The sequence below is a fragment of the Epinephelus lanceolatus genome, chromosome 23, assembly GCF_041903045.1.
Source record: "Epinephelus lanceolatus isolate andai-2023 chromosome 23, ASM4190304v1, whole genome shotgun sequence".
Taxonomy (NCBI): domain Eukaryota; kingdom Metazoa; phylum Chordata; class Actinopteri; order Perciformes; family Serranidae; genus Epinephelus; species Epinephelus lanceolatus.
This window is the reverse complement of record NC_135756.1, coordinates 31195598-31216208: the sequence shown is the minus strand read 5'-3', so window position 1 is coordinate 31216208 and position 20611 is coordinate 31195598. Positions and strand designations below refer to the sequence as shown.

At 42.7% G+C, this 20611-nt stretch overlaps 1 protein-coding gene across 2 annotated transcripts in view; it reads left to right on the top strand.

Annotated features, from left to right (window-relative positions):
* The window catches only part of tmpoa (thymopoietin a), a 33440-nt gene extending 14794 nt beyond the window's left edge, over positions 1-18646 (top strand). The window contains exons 2-12 of one of the 2 annotated variants that reach the window (XM_078165434.1): positions 2523-2640; positions 4887-5042; positions 5643-5785; positions 11551-11634; positions 12059-12187; positions 13934-14026; positions 14323-14364; positions 14538-14708; positions 14998-15132; positions 15388-15488; positions 17516-18646. In XM_078165434.1, the coding sequence (XP_078021560.1) occupies positions 2523-2640; positions 4887-5042; positions 5643-5785; positions 11551-11634; positions 12059-12187; positions 13934-14026; positions 14323-14364; positions 14538-14708; positions 14998-15132; positions 15388-15488; positions 17516-17936 (1593 nt within the window). In that variant the 3' untranslated portion in view covers positions 17937-18646. The remainder of the gene's footprint in view (positions 1-2522; positions 2641-4886; positions 5043-5642; positions 5786-11550; positions 11635-12058; positions 12188-13933; positions 14027-14322; positions 14365-14537; positions 14709-14997; positions 15133-15387; positions 15489-17515) is intronic. The other variant, XM_033615383.2, reaches the window with a different exon arrangement.
* Positions 18647-20611: the final 1965 nt, after the last annotated feature.

The following is a 20611-nucleotide window of genomic DNA, read 5'->3' as shown; positions in this document are numbered from 1 at the left end:
TTTGCCGACACTAGATATCAAACAAAAAGCAGAGACGGTGTTGTATTTAGTTGCTGTGAGCCAAAAATTATACGCAAATAAGCAGAAGAGAGAAGATGATGTTATTTCGGAGTACTTGGGGGAAATCTCTCCCCCTCTGTGCCACTGTACCAAAGAATATTGTGAAAGTCAAGCACTCACTCTGCAGCAGAACCTGGGGACCAAAATGTTCCCAGAAGTACACTGAACAGCACACTACTTAAAAAAAAAAAAAAGCGACCACTCAACTTAAAGCAATCTCCGTTGACTGAGGGGTCTCTGACTAACAATTCGACTCTCTAACTTTCAGGGGGCAGCCCTAGTAGTTTGCCAGATAAGCTGCAGACAGACAGACAGATAGACACACTTACATGCACACATACACAAGCACACACACGACCAAATGCATGATCCCCTCGAAGCTGACACCTGGCGACAATAAAAAGGTTAGATAAATTTTAAAAATCCCCATAGTGCAATGTTACAGTTCCACAAACATTACGATTCATTCATGCCTTTTAGTTCAAGATTGTGTGAAAACAATTAATCAGTAGGCCTACTCATTGCTTCTTACCCACTGATATATTGGGACTACTTAAATATGGGTATACTAAGGTTACTTGACACCTAACGTGTTTGGTTCAGTTATAACGATCTCAGGTCCGTTTACACCGTTAGTACGGTTCGTTTGAGCTGGTGTGAAAGCTGTCTGTCAAACCCTGATGTGGACCAAACAACTCACCTGAGACAGCTGGAAAAGGAAAACTGTCCAATCAGTAAGTTACCTGTCAGTCAGTAGAATTTCATGGTTAGTCCTCTTGGTTTGTTTGCAAAAAGTCAGTATGAACGGGAACCAAACCAAAACTTAAATGCAACAATGAATAATTTTTTCCCTCTGCTGCGGACCAAATGAACCACCCTACAGGTGTGAAAGCAGCCCACGCTATTGTCCTATTTTTCCAGCGTCACCGCCCTTGAAAAAGCGCTATTTTGTCCTTACCAGCCTAGCGGTCTGGAGTGTGCAATAGAAATCCGGTTGACGCCCCGCAGCGCAACGCTTTTTGTGTGTGTTGGGAGCAGCACTTGACTCGCGTCAATGACGCCGCCATCATATGACGCTGCCGGTGTGTTTTGGCCTTAAGCCCACTCAAACTACTAACGCCATCCTTACTCAGTAACCAGAGACACAGAAGACAAACTTGTAAGAAAATTAAATGAAGCAAACATGTAGGAGTGAATGGAGACAGGAGTTTAAGTGGAAAGGATGCAACACATCTAAGCACGTAATGTACTGCTGTGTGTGCGCTGCTGTTTTTCTAGTGCGTTTTGGAGTGTTTTATTGCAGACATGACTGAGTCAGGTACAGAGGTGTGTGTATATATATATATATATATATATATATATATATATATATATATATAATATAGATTCTGTTGGAGACGTTGCTGTTACGTCTTTCCAGTTTTTTGATTTTGGGGTGAACCGTCCCTTTAGAAATATTAGTGCCTAACCCTGTATGACAGCATGTGTAATGGGTATGCTCACATTGTGTTCTTACAAAAACGTTTATGCATGCCTACTTTTACTCCGAGGCAGGATCTCCTTCGGCTGTGAGCTGGGGAGACACAAGGCTTCATTTCAGATGCAGCTGGCTTTAGAGTAATTTCCTGTAGGCTGTGAGTGTGAGGGGCGGTTTTAACCCAGCGCGTTGTTTACTATCATGAAACGCCTGCAGCGTTGGCTGAGAGTGCCGCTTTTTTTCCCTCCCTTTTGTCTCTCTGGCTTCACTTCATCTGAGGAAATTGAAGGAAACTCCTCAAGTAAAAGCTTCTCTTCCACATCATGTGTTGTGTATGAATATGTTCAGAGATCATCATCATTAAAGCCATCAGTTGTGGATTAAAAAAAAGCTGAATCCACTCACATTCATTTCCTGCACGTTTTTGAATCGGTGTCACTTTATGATTACTGATAGCAGTGTTGTGTATAATTAGCAACCTGGTGAACAGGTTTCTGTAACTGTCTGTAACTGATAACTCCACAAACACAGCTTTGCTCTGAGTGAATGAACTCAGCTAAAGGTATGATTTCACAGGAGGATTTTGGAGGGGAACAGGTGGGCAGGGGAGGATACAGACCATCTGCACTTTGGGGTGTGAACTGTCACAATAGTCTCAGTATTCTCAATCAGTGAAAATACAATCATTCCAACATCACAGAAAATGCAAAATGCTTTAGAGAAGGGCAGGAATTTTTCATAGGACTTCCTCAGGATATGAGAAAAAGTTATTTTTGTGAGAATCAGTGCTTTAAAAAATGTGAATATTGTGTTATTTTGGCCAGCAATGTAAGACCCAGAAACAAAACAGTCTGGCATCTGACTGTTGTCATTACTTGATGATTACATTGCCTTAGGTCACAAATAAATCCATGACCGTCCCAGACCTGACCCTGATGAGTAAAGAGTACAGTTACCAACCAGGCTGCCTGTTCTCCTCTCACAGAAAGCCACCAGGAAAACAGACAAGGTTCTGCCAGACGAGCTGGATGTGACCCTGCTGAGCGACGAGGGCCTGAAGGACGAACTGCTCAAGCACGGAGTGGACGTGGGGCCCATTGTGGGTGAGTGCTCACATTAGCAGAACCAGCAGCAGGGTCGTGTGAGGTGAAACACTGAGGTGACATCTACCCTCGGGACACAGACACATGACTGCACTTAACACACACAGGGATTTGGTGTGTTGGTGGTACACACTGGTGGAATTCACAAGAGGCTTTGACATGTTAGATAATAGCATGTTTCACCCTTTCTGTAAGTGATCACTCTGGAATGTCATGGTCAATTAGTTTAACATAGCAAGACAGATGAAAAACAGGCAGGCATTGTAAAAAAGTTTTTGGTCATCAGTTTGTGGCATCAATCAATCAATCAATTTTATTGGACTCAACAATGTATGGAGTAGATTTTGGTGTCAAATCTCAAGAACACTATGGATGGAATTTCCTCAATTCAGCTCAAATATCCATGTTGGATTTAGCGATAAACTGATTAGAATTTGGTGGTCAGAGGTCAAGGTCACTGTGACCTTGCATCCGTCTCATTCTTATGAATGTGATATCGCAATAAGGGTGTGAGGGAATTTCCTCAAATTTGGCAAAAACGTCCACTTGGACTGTAATGATGAAATGATTACTTTTATGTGGTCAAAGGTCAAGGTCACTGTGACCCTGCATCTGTCATTCTTATGAACACATGTCTCAAGAACACCTTGAGAGAATTTCTTCAAATTTGGCACAAATGTCTACTTGGACTCAACAATGAACTGATTAGATTTTGGTGGTCAAAGATCAAGGTTGCCGTTACCTTGCTATTCACACCTGATATGTACCTTAACTGAGTGCACATTAAGTATAGTCGGGACCACCTTTTCATGTGGACCCGGGCACGCATCAACATGTGTTCACACTAATCAAACAAACTGGACCGTGGGGTCAAGTGTACTTGGATCTGGGCCCAGGTTCCTGATGTGAAAGCCTCCTCGAAATGATGTGCTAAATTGATGTTGTGCACACCAGTAATTTATCAGAGAAGTTTAATAATGACACTAATGACTGCTCTCAATGTTGAATGGCAATCTAGAATATCTAACGAGATTCAGTTAATTTGTTTTATCTGGTATTCTCTATTGTTAGGGTTATATATTCTTCTTTTGAGTTCAAATTTTATGACAGTGTAGGATTATGCAGGAGAACTCCAGGTTTTGTAAATGGCAGCTGCACTTTCAACCACCTGTCAGACACAACAGACATCCATTTTAAATAATACAGCTGTCCACGCTGGCCCTGTAACAGCCTGTGTGTAGTCTTGAGTAAGGATAGACCGATACATCGGCCAGCCGATATATCGGGCCGATATTTGAGTTTTTTGGCTTGTATCGGCATCGGCCGATACGCGCGTGGGTTCGCGGATTTATTTTTCCCTGGCATGATTTACAGACAGGCATCCAAGGGCAGCTCTGTGTTGCCAGAAGACCCTGCAGCGCACATGCAGTGAATCCTACTGTGTACAGTAGTTGTTGTTTTATTTATGCTTCAGCTTAAATATTTGTTTATTTTATAAAGACATTACTGGAAGATTTAAGAGCACTGAACTCTTTTTTTTATTTGAATGTATAATAATAATAATAATAATAATAATATTCTACCTGTTCTACCTCAACTTTCCATCTTGTTTTAGTATTTTTTACTGTTCAATAAATGTTTCTTATTTTAAACTTGAGACCTGTAATATTTGTTATCATTGTGTCATTTTTTTGATGTAAATTGAGGGAGCAAAAGCAGTATCGGCCCCAAATATCAGCTCAAGAAAATCGGCAGTCCATAATCAGTCATCGGCTAAGGGTGATGGAAAAAAATCGGTATCGGCATCGGCCCTAAAAAATCCATATCGGTCTATCCCTAGTCTTGAATGTATGCCTGATTGTGTATTGGGCTAGGAGGCTAAGCAGAAGTGTGGCTGCAGCTGTTGGGCTGATGATCACGTGTTGCTTTTCTTGCAAGGCCAGTGCAGATGAGGTGTAAGGCACAGAAACACTAATAAGAAAATATAAACAAAGCATTAATAATGGTAAATATCATGGTAATGTTGATAATCATACTGCAATTAACCTAAGTGAAAGACACCAGCAATAAGCTCGTCCTCTGTCCGGAGGCAGCTGTGGCCTCTCTCTGGTCTTCAGTCATTATAGGAATCATCACAAAAGTCTCTCTGTACTCTACTGATACGGTGTAATGACTCAGAGAAATTAACAGGTCAGGTCATCTTGTGCAGGTTTAACTGAACGTCTCCCCTCTCCTCATCCTCACAGCGTCCACCCGTAAGGTCTATGAGAAGAAGCTGCAGAGGCTCCTGGATGACGGTCCTGCACAGCTGCCTCAGCCAAAGCTGGTTCTCACTGAGATACAAGTCAACCACAACCATAACGGCAACTCCGAATCAGACCTGTACAGTGACAAGGAGGATGGTAAGAACGGTGTTACACCATTCATACTGATTATGTATGCCAGACACTATGGTAGGGTTAAGGTTTGTATACTAGCAATGTGATTATCTTAAATGTGTGCAGTAGGTATTCACTTTCTAAAGACTTTTACTTTGAAGTGCTTTATTATAATACATGTAATGTATAACCACAATGATATATTGTATGTGTTATGTTATTTAGGAAGATTAGCTGTCTTAACGTTGTTAAACATTTACACTGACAAAACCTTTCCAAAGCATATGGTATATTTTCAGATTCATGTCCCAACTTTAAGTTAAATAGGGCCAGATAGGTAACTCACAACACTACGCTTATTAACACCTAGCAAACATGGAGTTTTTCAAAGTACTTTTTGCATTAAAAAGAAATGCAAAGGCAAGGCAGCGTGTGAGAGTCCCCACTTGCATTTCAAAGTTTCAAGTCCGATATTTCCACTGTGCTGAAATGAATGGAAACTAATGGCGAGGAGGAGCTGACAATAAAAACCTTAACTATGTAAAATAACAATTTGTTGTTCATAACTAAACCCACCTGCATGTCCCTCAAGTAACAGTGTGTGACTGTGCTGTGTTTTGTCAGAAGTGGCAGCCCCACCAGAAGAACCAGAACCTGTGGCAGAACCTGAACCAGAACCTGAACTAGCTCCAGTGGTGGAGAGACCGGTGAGGAGCAGAGGGAAGACGCCCGTCACCACCCGCACCCGCAGCAGCCAGCACCAAACGGTGAGAACCAGCTTTCCAACAAACTGGACTGTCCTTGCACCGCCTTTGAATGGAGGACACTTGATAGAGATGTTCCTGGTTTCTCCAATAATCGTCTGTCTGTTGTCATAGTGATCATAACGTCAATCTGCTGATGTGATGTAAATGTGTCGATACAGATGTGTCTGCCGCACTGTCTGATCGCAGTAGTTTGGGTGTTGACAGTGTGTCATTCCAGCGCAACAATAAACCACAATGATAGAGGAGCTGTATATTTCCTGGTGAAATTACAGGTTTGGAAACCCATGCTTGAAAGCCAAGTTGTAATGTTTCCATTTGGAGCCACTTGTAATTTGCCAGCTTCTGACAGTTTTCTGTAATACCTAATTCCTTAACCATGTTTACTTAAAGTTACTCATTAGGAGCTGCTACATACATACAGTAAGGGTGCGCCTCACACCTAACGTGTTTTGGTTCAAGTGAACTCTGATGTGTTTCCCTGTTTGGTTTGGTTTGTTTAGGTTGTTGTGAAAGCTGCTAATCTAACGCCAGTTTTACAGTGGACGCAGAAGCACCACAAAGCTCTGTGGCCTGCTCGCAGTCTGCTGCGATAGTTTTGGCATCTGGTATATTATCTTCACGAAATTGTGGGTGGGTGGGGAGGTTGAGCCAGTGCAGGCAGAACTCTTCTTCCTCAGCAGCAGTTTGTGGAGTTCTGAGACACGCAGTGGTTAACCGATCAGTTAATCTGATCAGACTGAAACAGATCAGATCGATGGATGAGAGGAGCAGCCGTTTGTGAGTGAAAGCAAACTTTAGACCCAGTGCACTTGAGGTTAAGTTTCACTTTCACTGCACCTGGTGGACTACTGCTCTTTCCATGGAGTAACTAATAACCTAACGGCACATATAATTCAACAGCGTACCTAATGAACGGTCCAGCTCCAAAAATAGAAAATCAAAATGTGGCGGCAGCTATTGAAATCGTTGCGGGACGCCACAAATGAATGTGTGGAAACCCTGAGATGTGCTGAGTGTGTGTCCTACATCATGGATTCTTCAGTCGGCACTCCTCCTGTCATACCTGTATCTATGATTAAAATGGACCGCTAGGCATCTGAAGATGGACAAGCTATAATATCAACAGCTCTCACTTGTGACTAACTAGCTTGTTATGATAGAAGAAAAAAGACAGGTGTTCAGTTTTAGCAAGGAGAGGTCGAAGACACTAATTGTGTCGATGGAGGAGAGGAAACCCCACCTGTTAGTAAGTGTTCTCATCAATTATTTGATTGAACCAACTGTTTTTCATTAAATTATTTATTTAAATTTAAAGACTCCATCACACAGTTTGAGTATCCTCTCAATCATTGTATTTCAGTGTTCCTGTTGTTACCCATCTTCATCATCATCACCATGCAGACTAGGGTTGTCACGATACTAAAATTTCAAACTCGATATCGATACTCAGGAAAATATTCAATACTCGATACCATTTTCGATACAGCAGCAAAAAATTAAGAGGCATGTCATTTTTTAAATAAAGATCAGAACAGTAACATCAATGATAACAACAAAAAATCCCCCCAAAATAAATAACAACCAGAAACAGCCCTGTTTATTTTCTGTGCTTCTGGTGAATTGGCACCATATTTTCGTTGCTGATCAAATAGAGTTGGTAGTTTAGGCTCAGGATGCTCCTGTTTCTACCTCACTATGTGATCAGAGAACCAGGGGTTACGGGAGAAACCAAACGTTTTTACAGCTTCACTCTGTGACTTTACAGTTAACATAACTTTTCAGACACACATAATTGTGTTGTCCTGTTAAACTAACATTGTCTATTAATGTTACAGACAGGCATGACTGATAAAGTTTTCTGCTTAGCTCCCACATTAACGTTAGAAGTTATATTTTAGTTTGATGCTGGTGACACCAGCTGCCGGGTTGCAGCGAGGGCTCTGTGCCTGCCAGACGCTGCCTACACAGCGCGTGTCCGGACCCGTCGGGCGCACCCGACAGGCACTGAGGTGGCGTGCACTGTTAGTATCGATACTTTTGTAAATTAGTATTGTATCCGGATACAGCGTTTGAGTATCGATACTTTTGACAACCCTAATGCAGACACATTTTTGGCAGTTACTTTAAATTTAGGAAAGGGTCTATGCCATTCTAACTAGGGATCACCAATTTTGCAATTCTGGCCGATAGCTGATACCGATATTTTTATATTGTTGTTTACTTTGTTTCGTTATTTATTACTCCTTCTGTGCCAGGGAAACAGAAATGTACAAGATTAAAAAATAACTGAACTGTTTTAAAGTCATTAACCCTTTCATTACATTACCTTTAAATCAGCACAAATTCAATGATAGAAGTTTATGAAACAACCTTTAACGTAACCTTACACGTAAAAACACATTTAAAAAAAAAAGACTGCTTCAAGGGCCTTTTTACTGCATATATAATTCCCTCTTTACTATCTGTTTTATATTGCTGTGATAACATGAACAAATTTCACCGAAATGTCACATGAAACTGAAATAAGATACGATTTCAGACTTGTAAAGTCTCTGTAATGAGGCCCCAGGTTGAAAACTAGCAACGTTTCCCTTTAAGCAGGTAGGATGGGACACCCAGCAGCTGGGGTTGATTATACAGTTTCCTCTAACCTTGGCAACGGAAGCAGTTTTTCATTTTATTGGAGCGCAGTCACACCCAGCTCAGCGTGAGTGTGTAGGTTCAGTGTATCAGCGCTGCTCGCTGCATGTCAGACTCAAAGCACATGATGTGGATTAGCTGCTGCCATGCACACGCGGGATGCTTCAGACCTCTTCACACACTGACTCTTCTCTTCAGTACCATCATTTGTTCTCTCTGACTTTGCTTCTGCTACTCGACGTCTGGGTCTATATACAGTCACCGTAATCATAAAACCTTCGCCCTCTCCCAGTTTTGTTTGTTCTGTAGATATTCAAAATAGTCCAAAGTGTTATCAGATCCAGTGTTTGAATAGCCCCTTTAAGGAAATAGCAATGTGAAGTCATCTCCCGTGTGTGTAATAGAGCAGTGTTACTGTGAATGTGATTGTGAGCAGCTCCTCCTGCTGTTCTCACTGTGAACGTGCACCTGTTGAACTCAGGCCTCCAGGAATGCTGCCAACAATAAACTGATATGAGCTGCGGAGGAGGAGCTGTGTGTGTGTGTGTGTGTGTGTGTGTGTGTGTGTCTGTGTACTTAATCAGGACTAGTGTTGTTACTTCAGAAGGTTTTGGTACACTTTTTGGTTGTACATAGCCTAAACAGCATTTATCTTATACACAGGCCATCTGTTGTATATTCTTTTTTTGATGCTACTTCTTTTATCTTTTATTTTTTTGTTGTATATTGCAGTTCTTTTTTTCTATTGTGGCTACAGTACATTGCTGTTACTGGCTGTAATCTGTATTTCTGTTCCTCTAAATTCTTATTGTCCTCCTGGTACTTCTGTCTACTTTACATTCAATTATGGGATGTCTATCGGTCCTGGAAAAGGGATCCCCTCCTCTGTTGCTTCTGCTTTTCTTTATCACTCCTAGGACAGGGATTGGCATATGTTGCACAAATAGTAAAGAGACAAGTTTTTCTGCTGTAGAAATAGACTTGACTTGCCCTTAATGTTATACACAATTACCCAGTTTGGTTTGATCAAAGCAACTTTAGTTTGGACAACAACTTTCACCCTAATTTAATCCGTGTATTTTTCAATAATTAATCAATCATCCAGTAATGAGAGCTGCAGGAGGAATCTCTACATTGCTTGTTTAGTCCAAGCAACAGTCCAAAGTAGTGGTTGCTGATTAATCAGCGGCAATAGGACGTTTTGCAGACTATCATTATCAGGGTAACGTGCCTCTTATAATGGCAAATGGCTGTGCACCTTCCACCAGTTACATGGGGATGTATATAACCCAGTGAGGCTGAAGTGGGGCTGGTGGTAATAAAACGAGCAAAAAGGAGTTCCCTTTGCAATGTGACTGTGTCTCAATGTATGTTCTTTATTTTGATAGGTATTTACAGAAGGTTTTTGGCAGAGACAGCCATATACACGCGAACATTAGTGACTGAGTGAAAGCCACCACTTCCTGTTTCATAGTAAAAGCCCTTTAGTGTAAGGTGGTCCAACCATATCCTAGGTTTTGACCTGGCCTTGTTTTTTATGTTTTATAAATCAGAGAGAGCAATTTGAAAACAAAAATTACTCCACTCTAAAGCATCTTGTTAGAAATTACACTTGAATCTTTTCAACCCTGTGAAATTAATCAAAATCATCAATCTTGATAAATGACTTTCAGGCTTGATGTTGGTTTTCCTGTTGATCAGCTAATTGGTTAATGAACTGTTTCAGCACTCTGTGGTGTTTTACAGAGCCCCAGGTAAGCTGTTTTCATGTCGGAGCACTTTACTTCAGGCTCTATGAATTTGTGTCTGAGTTGGGAATTAGCCCATCACAGTGCAAAAACACAGTTAGTGAAGTAAGTTTATCTTGTAGTGCTGTGTAATCCACTACAACACCACCATATAGAACCTCACACCTTACCAGGATTAAAGCAGCACCTCCATGTCTCAACTAAAACTGTCACAAGTCTCACATGGCAGCATGTGCTGCCGAGCCATCAGATTGGATTGCATTCAGATGTTTGGCTGCCCCTGTTATTTTTTTCACCCTATGAAGAGTGTTGGAGCCTCATTTATCACCAACTTCCCGGTGTTTCTAACCACAATGATTAAATATAACATTTTGGATTACTGAAACTGAGCAGGGTGAGCCATCACAGGGATTATTTATGTCAGCACTTTAATATTTAATATTAGCACTTAAAGGAGCTATATGTAAGAAATCTAAAGCAAATAGTCGTAAAATCCTCCTAATATGTCACAGAGACTAAGGAATAATGTTCATATAACATACTGATCTCACCGACAACAATAGTACAGCCAGAATATTCGCATTTAAAAAACATTTTTACAGTCCGCAAATCATTATTATGTTTTGAATTTGTGTTTTGGCCTGTTGCGCCACCCACCGCCATCTACCAGTCACACAGTCAGTAGAGTCTCAGCATCAGTTACAGTTACAACTGAGCTACAGCAGCACGGCAAGCAGCATTAGCAGTGTCCTGGTACATAGCATTAGCAGCCGGCTCCTCCTCAGCTGTATCCCGGCAGCAGCATTAGCAGTGTCCCGGTACATAACATTAGCAGCTGGCTCCTCCTCAGCTGTATTCCAGCAGCAGCGTTAGCAGTGTCCCGGTACATAGCATTAGCAGCCGGCTCCTCCTCAGCTGTATCCCGACAGCAGCGTTAGCAGCAGAGAAGCCGGACTTGCTCGAACGGTCTGCTGGAAAACCGAAGATCAAGAACGCGGCCCTGCCACAGCAGCCGCCCGTGGGCAAACAAATCAGTCTCCAGCGTGCCGCTGTCCAGCAACCTCGAATCTGTAGGGGAGGGGGGGCGGACACGACTCGGGGCAGTATTTTGAATTTGAGTGCAGTAACCATTTTGGCCACACTCTTACATACAGCGCCTTTAATATTGCACGCCATATAGACTTTGATCAACCTGTGCTTAACTAAGCAAAAAGAAAAGAAGAAAAAGAAGTTAAAAGCATCAGGTGCAGTACATATGGGTATGCATTGAAGAGTCACTGGACTGAAGGAGAAGCAAACATGAACTGTGATATATGGGCTATAAGTCAAAGAGTGGTATTCTTATTGTCTGCTGGAATGTGCATACCATGTGTTCAGAGAGACCAGTTGATGGATGATGAAGATGAAGAAGAGCCTGCCCTGCACGTAAAGCGCAGATCCAGGAGGTTGTCCCATAGAATGGTGAATACTATAACCCCCCTTACTCCACTCCTTTCACGCTGTAACCAATAAAACCCACTGGTGTACAGTTCCACACCCACTTCTCTGGTCAGGAATCTTTGTCCACCTGTGCACCTTCACACCTGGCTTCATTTTAGCTCCTCTAGCCGTGAGTCAAAGTACAAAACTGCCGCAGTTATCTGATAACTGCTGCCTAGATGTGATAACGGTATTCATCATGGCACTATAAAAGACAAGGATTCATTGGCTAATGTGTTTCATACTGACTTATTCACTTAAGTTACAAACAACAAAAGTACTTATTCATCTTTCTGTGCTTTGCACCTCCTCTCTGTTTCACTTGTCCTCTCTTGCTACAGTTATCACTTCCTGTCCACCGTTCTTCCCATACTCTGTCCATAGTTCTGGTTTTCTGTCCCAGCAGATAGTGCCTGAGGATCTCAGGCCTGTATTGACAGATCAGGTCTCGTCGGAGTCCAAAGGGAGGGTTCATCACAGACTGGACAGTCCAGCTCGGGCTGAACCTCCCTCTACTTCATCCAGACCTGCTCAGGTAGCTCTGGGCCTTTGCCACTGTGGCTGTTTGTTTACTCACTGATAACTGCACAGACTCATGGCTCTGTTCCACCATCTACTGATCTGTTGAAGAGATGGGTGCTTTTCTTTAAACATCTTGTCTCAAACTGCACCTAGGGGTAGCCATGTGTTGACAAATATGTGTGTAATCAACCGGGCTGTTGGTCACATGTGGGTTACATTTCACTTGCTTCTTTGCCACGGTGATGGACTAGCACAACCTTCAGGAACTTCTGTGGCTTTTTAGTGCTTTGTCAGTTTATTTTCCTGTATCAATCCTTGGTGATAGTCATTGCAAGTTCTCAGGTTTGTTTAATTTGCTGATACGACTGCCTCAGGCTACATCCACACTAATACATTTTCATTTTAAAATGCATTGCTGTTGCTTCGTTATTGCCTAGCATGCACACTACTCCAGTAACTTGGAACCCCTAGAACAGCCACTGTAAAACACAGTGACCCCATTGTAGTTTGAAAACTTCCAGTTTGCTTTTTTATTCTGGACAGATAAGAAAATGCGTGTTACCATTTTCAAAATCTCCTTTGCTACAGGAAACAATAACAACCTCCAACTTACACATTGAAAACGGCAGGTTTTGACGAAGATTTGGATCGTTCAGTGCGGCATGCCCGCTTTGTTCTTTCGGTGAATTGTTGTTAAGATCTACAACGAATAAAACAACTTGTCAACACACCTCAGACTCCGTCTGGGCTTTTCTGAGGTGCATTGACAACATTGGCTCTCATGCCCAATGTTTTGGTGTCTGACACATCTCGAGTCAGACAATACCCGAGTATGATCCTTTTTGCACCAGAGGTCTGATCTCGAACCATCTCAGTTCCCCGCCAGATCAGCAAACTTTCTGTTGCCACCCTCTCCAGAGCCGCTCTCCTCCCATAGAGTCTGCACAGTTAGCATTAGTTGACACGGCAGCAGAGCTAAAGTCCAGCACTAAGCTGGTATCCCATCGATACACAAACGCCTCAATTTTGTGAAACCCATTAAAAATTTAGCCCTGTCACTGTGTTCGTTTCCTCCTGACACTATTTTACAAGAGCACTATTACTGCATCCCGGGCTTAGTGCCACCCAGGATGATTGTGATTGGTTTAGAGAAATAAAGACAAGGCAAAGGGTTTTTTTCTATATGCCGATTGTAGACCTTTCTCAAGTGCTGACGCAGTGCTGTGTGGATTGGTCTGGCTACACGAGACTATAGCTTGGGTACATATCTTATGTGATTGTATCCTTCCTGTGTTGGCAGTACAGTACTTTCCCATCGCCATGACTTCCTCTGGTAATGGATAATGCTGCTGGCAGGCACCGCTCTGATATGTTACGTATTTGCTTTGCCACAACGTCCAATCTGTTTTCCACCACCTTGATCGGCCTATAGTTACATTACTTTCAGTAACCGTTCCACCTCATCGTGTCTAAACAAAGCAAACTCTGGTCTTATTTTTTCACCATATCCCTAGTATTTCCTTAACTAAGCAACCAACTACAGAGAAGACAACCTGCTTCCTGTTTATACCTGCACGCACATGCCTAGTGTACCTGAATACTCATGTGATATGCGTTGTCAGGCCTCTTAGTATGGATGGAGATTATTTCCGCAGCAGTGCTAAAATGCATGTGTGTATGGAGATTGAAGTTGGAGAGCCAGTTTGTAGAGTCCTTGAAGAAAGTGTCTGCTTGCTCACCTTCTGTCTTAAACTTGTAGCTCCGAGAGGAAAAGCCACAGCTGAGTCTTCCTAAACTCAGCAAGGATTCATCTCACAAGCCAGTCGCTCTGCTCAACACCGCTCTGCTAGAGGTTAGCACCTGTCTGTTTAACACAAAATGACATTTGGCATGTCCACAGCATCATATCAGCAAACTTGAGTAACAGTTAATCAGTCAGCACAGTGGTGATGAATTTCCGGGAATAGCTCAGAGTGGGGTGGTGAGCATGGCTGTGTGTGTGTGTGTGTGTGTGTGTGTGTGTGTGTGTGTGTGTTTGTGTGTTTGTGTGTTTGTGTGTGTGTGTGTGTGATGTAGACAGAGTGTAAGGCTTCAGCCTGAATTCTGATTCATTCTTTCTGATCTTGTGTATTTGTGTTGGTGTCTCAGGAACCTGAGTCAAGTATCAAACCTTTACGTCCAGCAGCTGCGGTGCGTAGAATTTGTTTAACACTAGAATTAATCACTGAAATCATTTATATCTAGTGTGTTTAGTATAATGGTAAGTTCCTCTTCTTTCCCTCATTTTTGTACATTTCTGAGCATGTATGTGTAATAATCTAGTCTGTGTTCATCAGGCAGGCTCTTTCATTTGTACTAAACAGAGTCCAAGGCCAGTTGCCAAGCCATCGTGCCCTTCCTCCCCTTTGGTTCAACTCGCCAAAATCGATGCAGTCACCTTTAGCCCCATGAGTAACATCTCACCCATTAAGAGACAAGAGAGCCACTGGTCAGACCAGTTTGGATCTAAGCCCGGTGGTGTCTCTGCAGCACTGGTACAGCTCTTCTCATACATATGTGGTGGCTGCTTTTCATACTTTTCCCTTTTTTTCTTGTCCGTCACTCGTGCTTCTCTCTGACACTTGGACCTGAATGGTGCATTGTCTCTGGTTAAACATAAAGAGTTGAAACTCTCAGTCTGTACCAGTATGGGGTTGTTAATGATCAATCTCTCAGTTGTGTGTGCAGCTGTTGAGGCTCTTTGCAGTAACGGTTGTGTGACAGCTGAACTGTTAGCTGGTTAAACAACCTTGACACACAGTCACACACGTTGTTTGTGAGCAGGAGGAGTGTGTCCCTCCAGATGTCCTGCTGCATGAAAGGAGGCAGCAGAAAATCACCAGCTTCCTGTCCACATGCAGCCCTTTGAAGACGCTCAACTGCACGTCCACGCTGTCCAAGGATGTGTTAGTGAGACAGGTAGACTGTTACCCTGCAGGGACTGTGTTCTGTGTCACATTCACAAGGTGGTTCAGTAGTCAACATGGTGGTTGGCTCAGCCTTTTGTTTGAAGTGGTCACATGGTGAGAGGTGTCTAATATCAAGCAGGGCGCCCTCTGCTGGTCCAAACATGCACCTACAGGTGGTTGCAGTGTGAAGTAATTGGGAGGATTTTCCGTTTGCATCTGTGTTAGCTCTTTAAATCATGCTCTCTGTGCTCATTTTGTCTTTCAGGTTGAGAAAATTGCAGCCAGTGAGCAAGCCCCCAAAGTGGAGGAGACTGACATTCTGAAGGAGCTGTTCCCCAATGACATCAATAGTCCAACAGGAATCACGTAAGTAACTGATAGTCATTAATGCTTTTTTCCTGTCTAAAAAAATTAGTCACCCTAATGTGATGTGTCCAACCAGCAGTCAGATATCTTAACCTATTCAAGTTAAAGGGACAGTGCACCCAAAAATGAAAATTCAGCCATTATCTACTCACCCGTATGCCGAGGGAGGCTCAGGTGAAGTTTTAGAGTCCTCACATCCCTTTAGGAGATCCCAGGGGAGAGGGGCTAGCAACAAAACTCCACCTAATGCAGGCTGATGGCACCCCAGATTAAAACGCCCAAAAAACACATAATTGAAACCACAAAGTATCTCCATACTGCTCATCCGTAGTGATCCAAGTGTCCTGAAGCCCCGACATAAAAATTTGTTTGGAAAAACGTAATCTAAACTCTGTTTTTAGCCTCATTGTAGCCTGTAGCTCTAACTGCCTCTCTATAGACCGCGCTCACATGTGTGCGCTTGCGCGGGACCGTGAGACATGGGTACCTCCTTCATTTGTGTTCACGTGCTTTCGTGCACAAGCTCGCACACGTGAGCTTGGTGTACACAGAGGCAGTTAGAGCAGTCATCAAACCTGAGCAAACCTGTCAGTCCATATGACTTCATGTCCACAGTTCTTGTGTAATAAGCAGAGTTGAGTAAGGGTTACTTTAAAAGTAATCAAAGTACTTTACTGCATTACTTTAAAAAAAGTAACCAGTTACTTTACTGCATTATTCCTTGAGTAAAGTAACTCAAGTACTTTTAAAGTACTTCCAATGTTACTCCCTGAGAAAAGTAACTCAAGCAGTTAATGACCAAAGTTATGGACCACTTGCCCTTCACTGAGATCCAATTCTCCCATCACAGCCGTCACTTTGACCAGTAGAAACACAGAACGATCTGCTGCCGTAGACAACTGTATGACAACAACACCCCAGCATTTTTAATATTTCCTCTAGGGATGTTACCACACAGAGTAAAAGGGGGAAATGATGGTGTGAAACAGCAGAGGCACTTTGTCAACCCGCTGAGTTAACGTTACTGTCATTAGCATCAAGCTAGCAAACAATGTTACATCTGGCCTTTTGAAGTTGCCTGAGGAAGACCATTTGGGTCGAAACATTGCATTTTAGTCAATAAAGTAAACTGGGAGCTCTAATTCAGTGTGCAGATTTTCTTCTTCTTTCTGCATGGACCCCTATTATCCAGCACCTGACCAAAAACAGGATTGGATGTGTGCACAACTACTCTGTCTTCTGTACATCCTCACGGTCGGACATAAAGTAATAACATTAACAAATAGCGGCGGGGCTTTTACTCACCACAACTGCAGAGGCTCCCAGCTTCATTTGAAACAGGCTACATTATAGACGGTCCGTTATTTATTAATCCCTCTGTGTCTACTTTTTATCTGGTGAGTACTGTCATGTAGTGCTTCACGTCTGTCAGCCGTGTCACGGCCCGATTTAATGACACAATCATGTAATGTGACATAGTGACTTTCAGAACGGGCAGAAAAGTCGTGTAGCGTGTACCAGGCATAATGCAAGTCCTGAGTCTGACCTGTCTGTCAGCAAGTCCTACTCCACCTTTTTTTATACTCCACCATAGACAATGGCAGCATTTCTTCTACGATGTAGAGAGCCACAAGCTCCGTGGCTTCTTTCAGACTGATAGGTTTAACGTTATCTCTGTTATTAGAACCAAACAACAGCCGTTGCTGTTTCGGAGCTGAAAGACCAGCGTTCTAAAAGTAACAGAAGTAACTGATGGCTTGTTTGAAAATGTACTCAAGTATTTGATTACTCAAACAACAAACTAACTTGTTAGGTTACTCATTACTGCAAAAAGTAATCAAAGTACTCTAACGCGTTACAAAGTAACACGTTATACCCAACTCTGGTAATAAGTCAGTGAGAGCAAGAACTAAGAAACAATGATGGATCTGTAATGTATCTTTAAGATTGTTTGCTGTGCTTTAAGATACTAAAACAGTTCATCTCACCCTCAGAAACAATGACTGTGAAATCCTTGTCTTTTGCAGCGCCACCTGTCGACGACCCATTAAAGGAGCTGCCCGGCGTCCAATCAAGTCCAGTGACCTGTGGAACAACGAAAACTTCCTCTTCTCTCCAAAAACCACCAAGACAACCAGCTCCTCCTCCACCTACACAGAGAGCTGCATTGTCAACAGAGTCAGCAGCCTGCCCCCCTCTGCCTCTTCTACCTCCACCTCCTCTTTCACTACCACCGCCACCTCCCCTTCCTCCAGGCTTCTGTCTGCAGCTCCCCCTGCAGGTCAGACCAAAGCAGCGCCCCGTGGCATGTCTCTGTGGATAAAGCTGTTCCTGCTGGCCATTGTGGCTGCATTCCTGTTCCTGGTTTACCAAGCCATGGAGACCAACTCCATCAACCCTTTTGGCACCTCAGACACAGAAGTGGCCAGCAGTGGCAGCACAGCATAGAGAGCACAGGAAGAATCTGAGGGAGAAACAGAAGCCTGCCTGCTTCTATTTTTTCTTTCTTTTTTTCCAAGTGTGAATCTGCATTGTAGCCATTTTGTTCCTGGGCGCTGTGAAATCATCTGACATCTTTGCCCTTTTTTCCTCAAGATTTTGTCTTTTTCTTTCAATTTCTAAATCAGTTTTCAGTGAATACCTTAAGAGACGCAACTTAGCCGTTTCATTGACACTTCAGTGATCTCCATGACATGTTGTGAAAGGACAGTGCCTCCCGTGCCGTCGGTCTGTGAGGTTACGACAAAGCCAGCCACACACAGTAGCTTTCATAGAAATATGTGAACTCACTTTTTATTGCCATGTTTTTTTATGTCATGTTTGCTTGGTGCGTGTGTGTACGTATGTTTGTATTGAATGCGTGTGGTTGCGATTTTTTTTCACACTTTGCCTTAGTGTCTGTCTCTGTTGGTCATTAACAGCCTTGAAGATGGAGTTTGAACCTGTATTTTTGTTTTGTACCTTACTTGACCATCTTTGTTAATGAGACAGGGAGGCTTGTTATTATAATCCAAATATTTCTGAATATTCTTAAACCCAAAACCAATATTTTCTTAATGTTCTCTTCTAATAAACAGAATGTCCCTATGTATTCTACTTTATTATGTATTCACTGTCACAAATACTGAATATCCACTCAATAAAATATTATGTTGTTACTGTGCCTGTAAGAGCATTTTATTCACAAAAATGTGTGTGTGTGCACTGTAAAAAAAATACAAAAATGTGAACATTTTAAAGCAACAAATACATTTTTAGTGATACATTTTAACTGAATTCTCCAAGCATTGGAGAAGGGGTTTGTGTGACCCTGGAAGGTGTAGGTCAGGGGCAGGGGCAATAGCTCCTGGTACGAACTCTCAAGGCAAAGAGGTGCCAGGGGTCGGACAGGGCTAAGAGCCATTCACTGACCCTGCAGCATTTTGCTGAAAAAAGGAAAAACTGGGGCCCTCTCCTGGAGCCAGACTTGGGAGGGGAGCTCGCTGTGAGTGTTTGGTGGACAGGTCTTGACTTTTGGGGCTAAGCCAGACACAGCCTGAAAAACCTACATGCAGACAAAAGCGGGTATGTAGGCGACGGTGTGATGACCCTTGGCATAATAGACTGGCCTTAGGGACATGGAACATCATCTTTTTGGTGGGGAACTGGAGAAGGTGCTTGAGGTAGATTGGTATTGGTACCAGCTAGTGGTAACCAGTGTCATCAGGTCCTCTGGCAAGAACCTATAGAAGGGCTATTTATTCTTCTTCTTCAGTGAAGAAGAAGAATGTCACAATGTCATACATGTTACAATGACTTCACCAGAAGCTCAGACTTTTGCAATTTGTTTTATCTTTTACACAAAAACTGTTATATACGGTATATTCCAGTAAATGTATGTTTAACTCCTGTTCCAGCAAGGACATACTGTACATAGTGTACAGACAGGGAGAGGAATGTGGTATAAATGGGGGCCCAGCAGCTCATTCCAGCCTCAGGGGCCCTACACAGACTTTAATTTACTGCTTAAAGGGGGAAAAAAAGAGATCAATACACCCCTTACATCCCACGACTTTTCCCCATGTTAAATGACCAGTAGTCCTGTAAACAATACAAAATAGATTTTAATGTGTCATCATCAAGAAAAGTGTTTGTTATCTAATGTCAATGTTAACTGTAATTGAAAGACCACCGTTTGCACACAGCCACGACAAAGGTGTGTGTTCCAGTCCAAGAGGCGTCCATCTACGGAGAGTTTATTCTGAATCTCCAGATGGGCTTCGTCAGGCCCACATGACGCTATAAGGGTGTTTTCACACTTGGTCCTTTTCAGCCCTCTAAGCGGACTCAGACCTGTGACTCAGGTTTCGGTTCGCTTCAAGTCGGCAGTGCAGTTCACTTAACCTGTGCATTGTGAACACAAAACGCTCAGGGTCCGCTTTGCCTTTTTGTAATTGTATTGTAGCCCTCCAGGCTTGCCGTAGACAGATCATACGCTATTTCAGTGGGACGCATAATAGACAAAACGGAACAACGGCCACAGGTAACGACAGCACAACCAGTGGACAAGGAGCACTTTGGTCTGACGATGGAACAACTGCACTCCTTCAGATATGGAACGAGGAAAACATCAAACGGCAACTGTCCACAATGCACAGAAATGGTAAGGTTTTCCTCCATTTTTAAGTACATAACTGCACTGCAGTGCCACATCAAAGTAAAAACAAAGCAACATCAATATATATTATAGGCTATAGTGTGAGAAAGAGGACTGAGACTCCACCAGAGCTGAAGTGGACCAAAGAGAGATCTGAGTCCTCTTTCATATGAACTGACAATGTGAACTCAAGAAGAACTGAGTCCCTTTTCTGTCGGTCCACTTTTTGGTCCACTTAAAGAGGACTGAGTTTGGTTCATTTGAAAAGAACCAAGTGTGAAAACACCCTAAGACAAGGGTGTGGACTCAGGTCACATGACTTGGACTCAAGTCAGACTCGAGTCACAAATTTGATGACTTTGGACTCAACAAAATTGAAAGAGACTTGCAACCTGACTTGGAATTAACACCAATGTCTTGTGACTTCACTTGGACTTGAGCTGATTGACTTGAAAACACCTGATACCCTCTTCTGAGGCCAAAGATT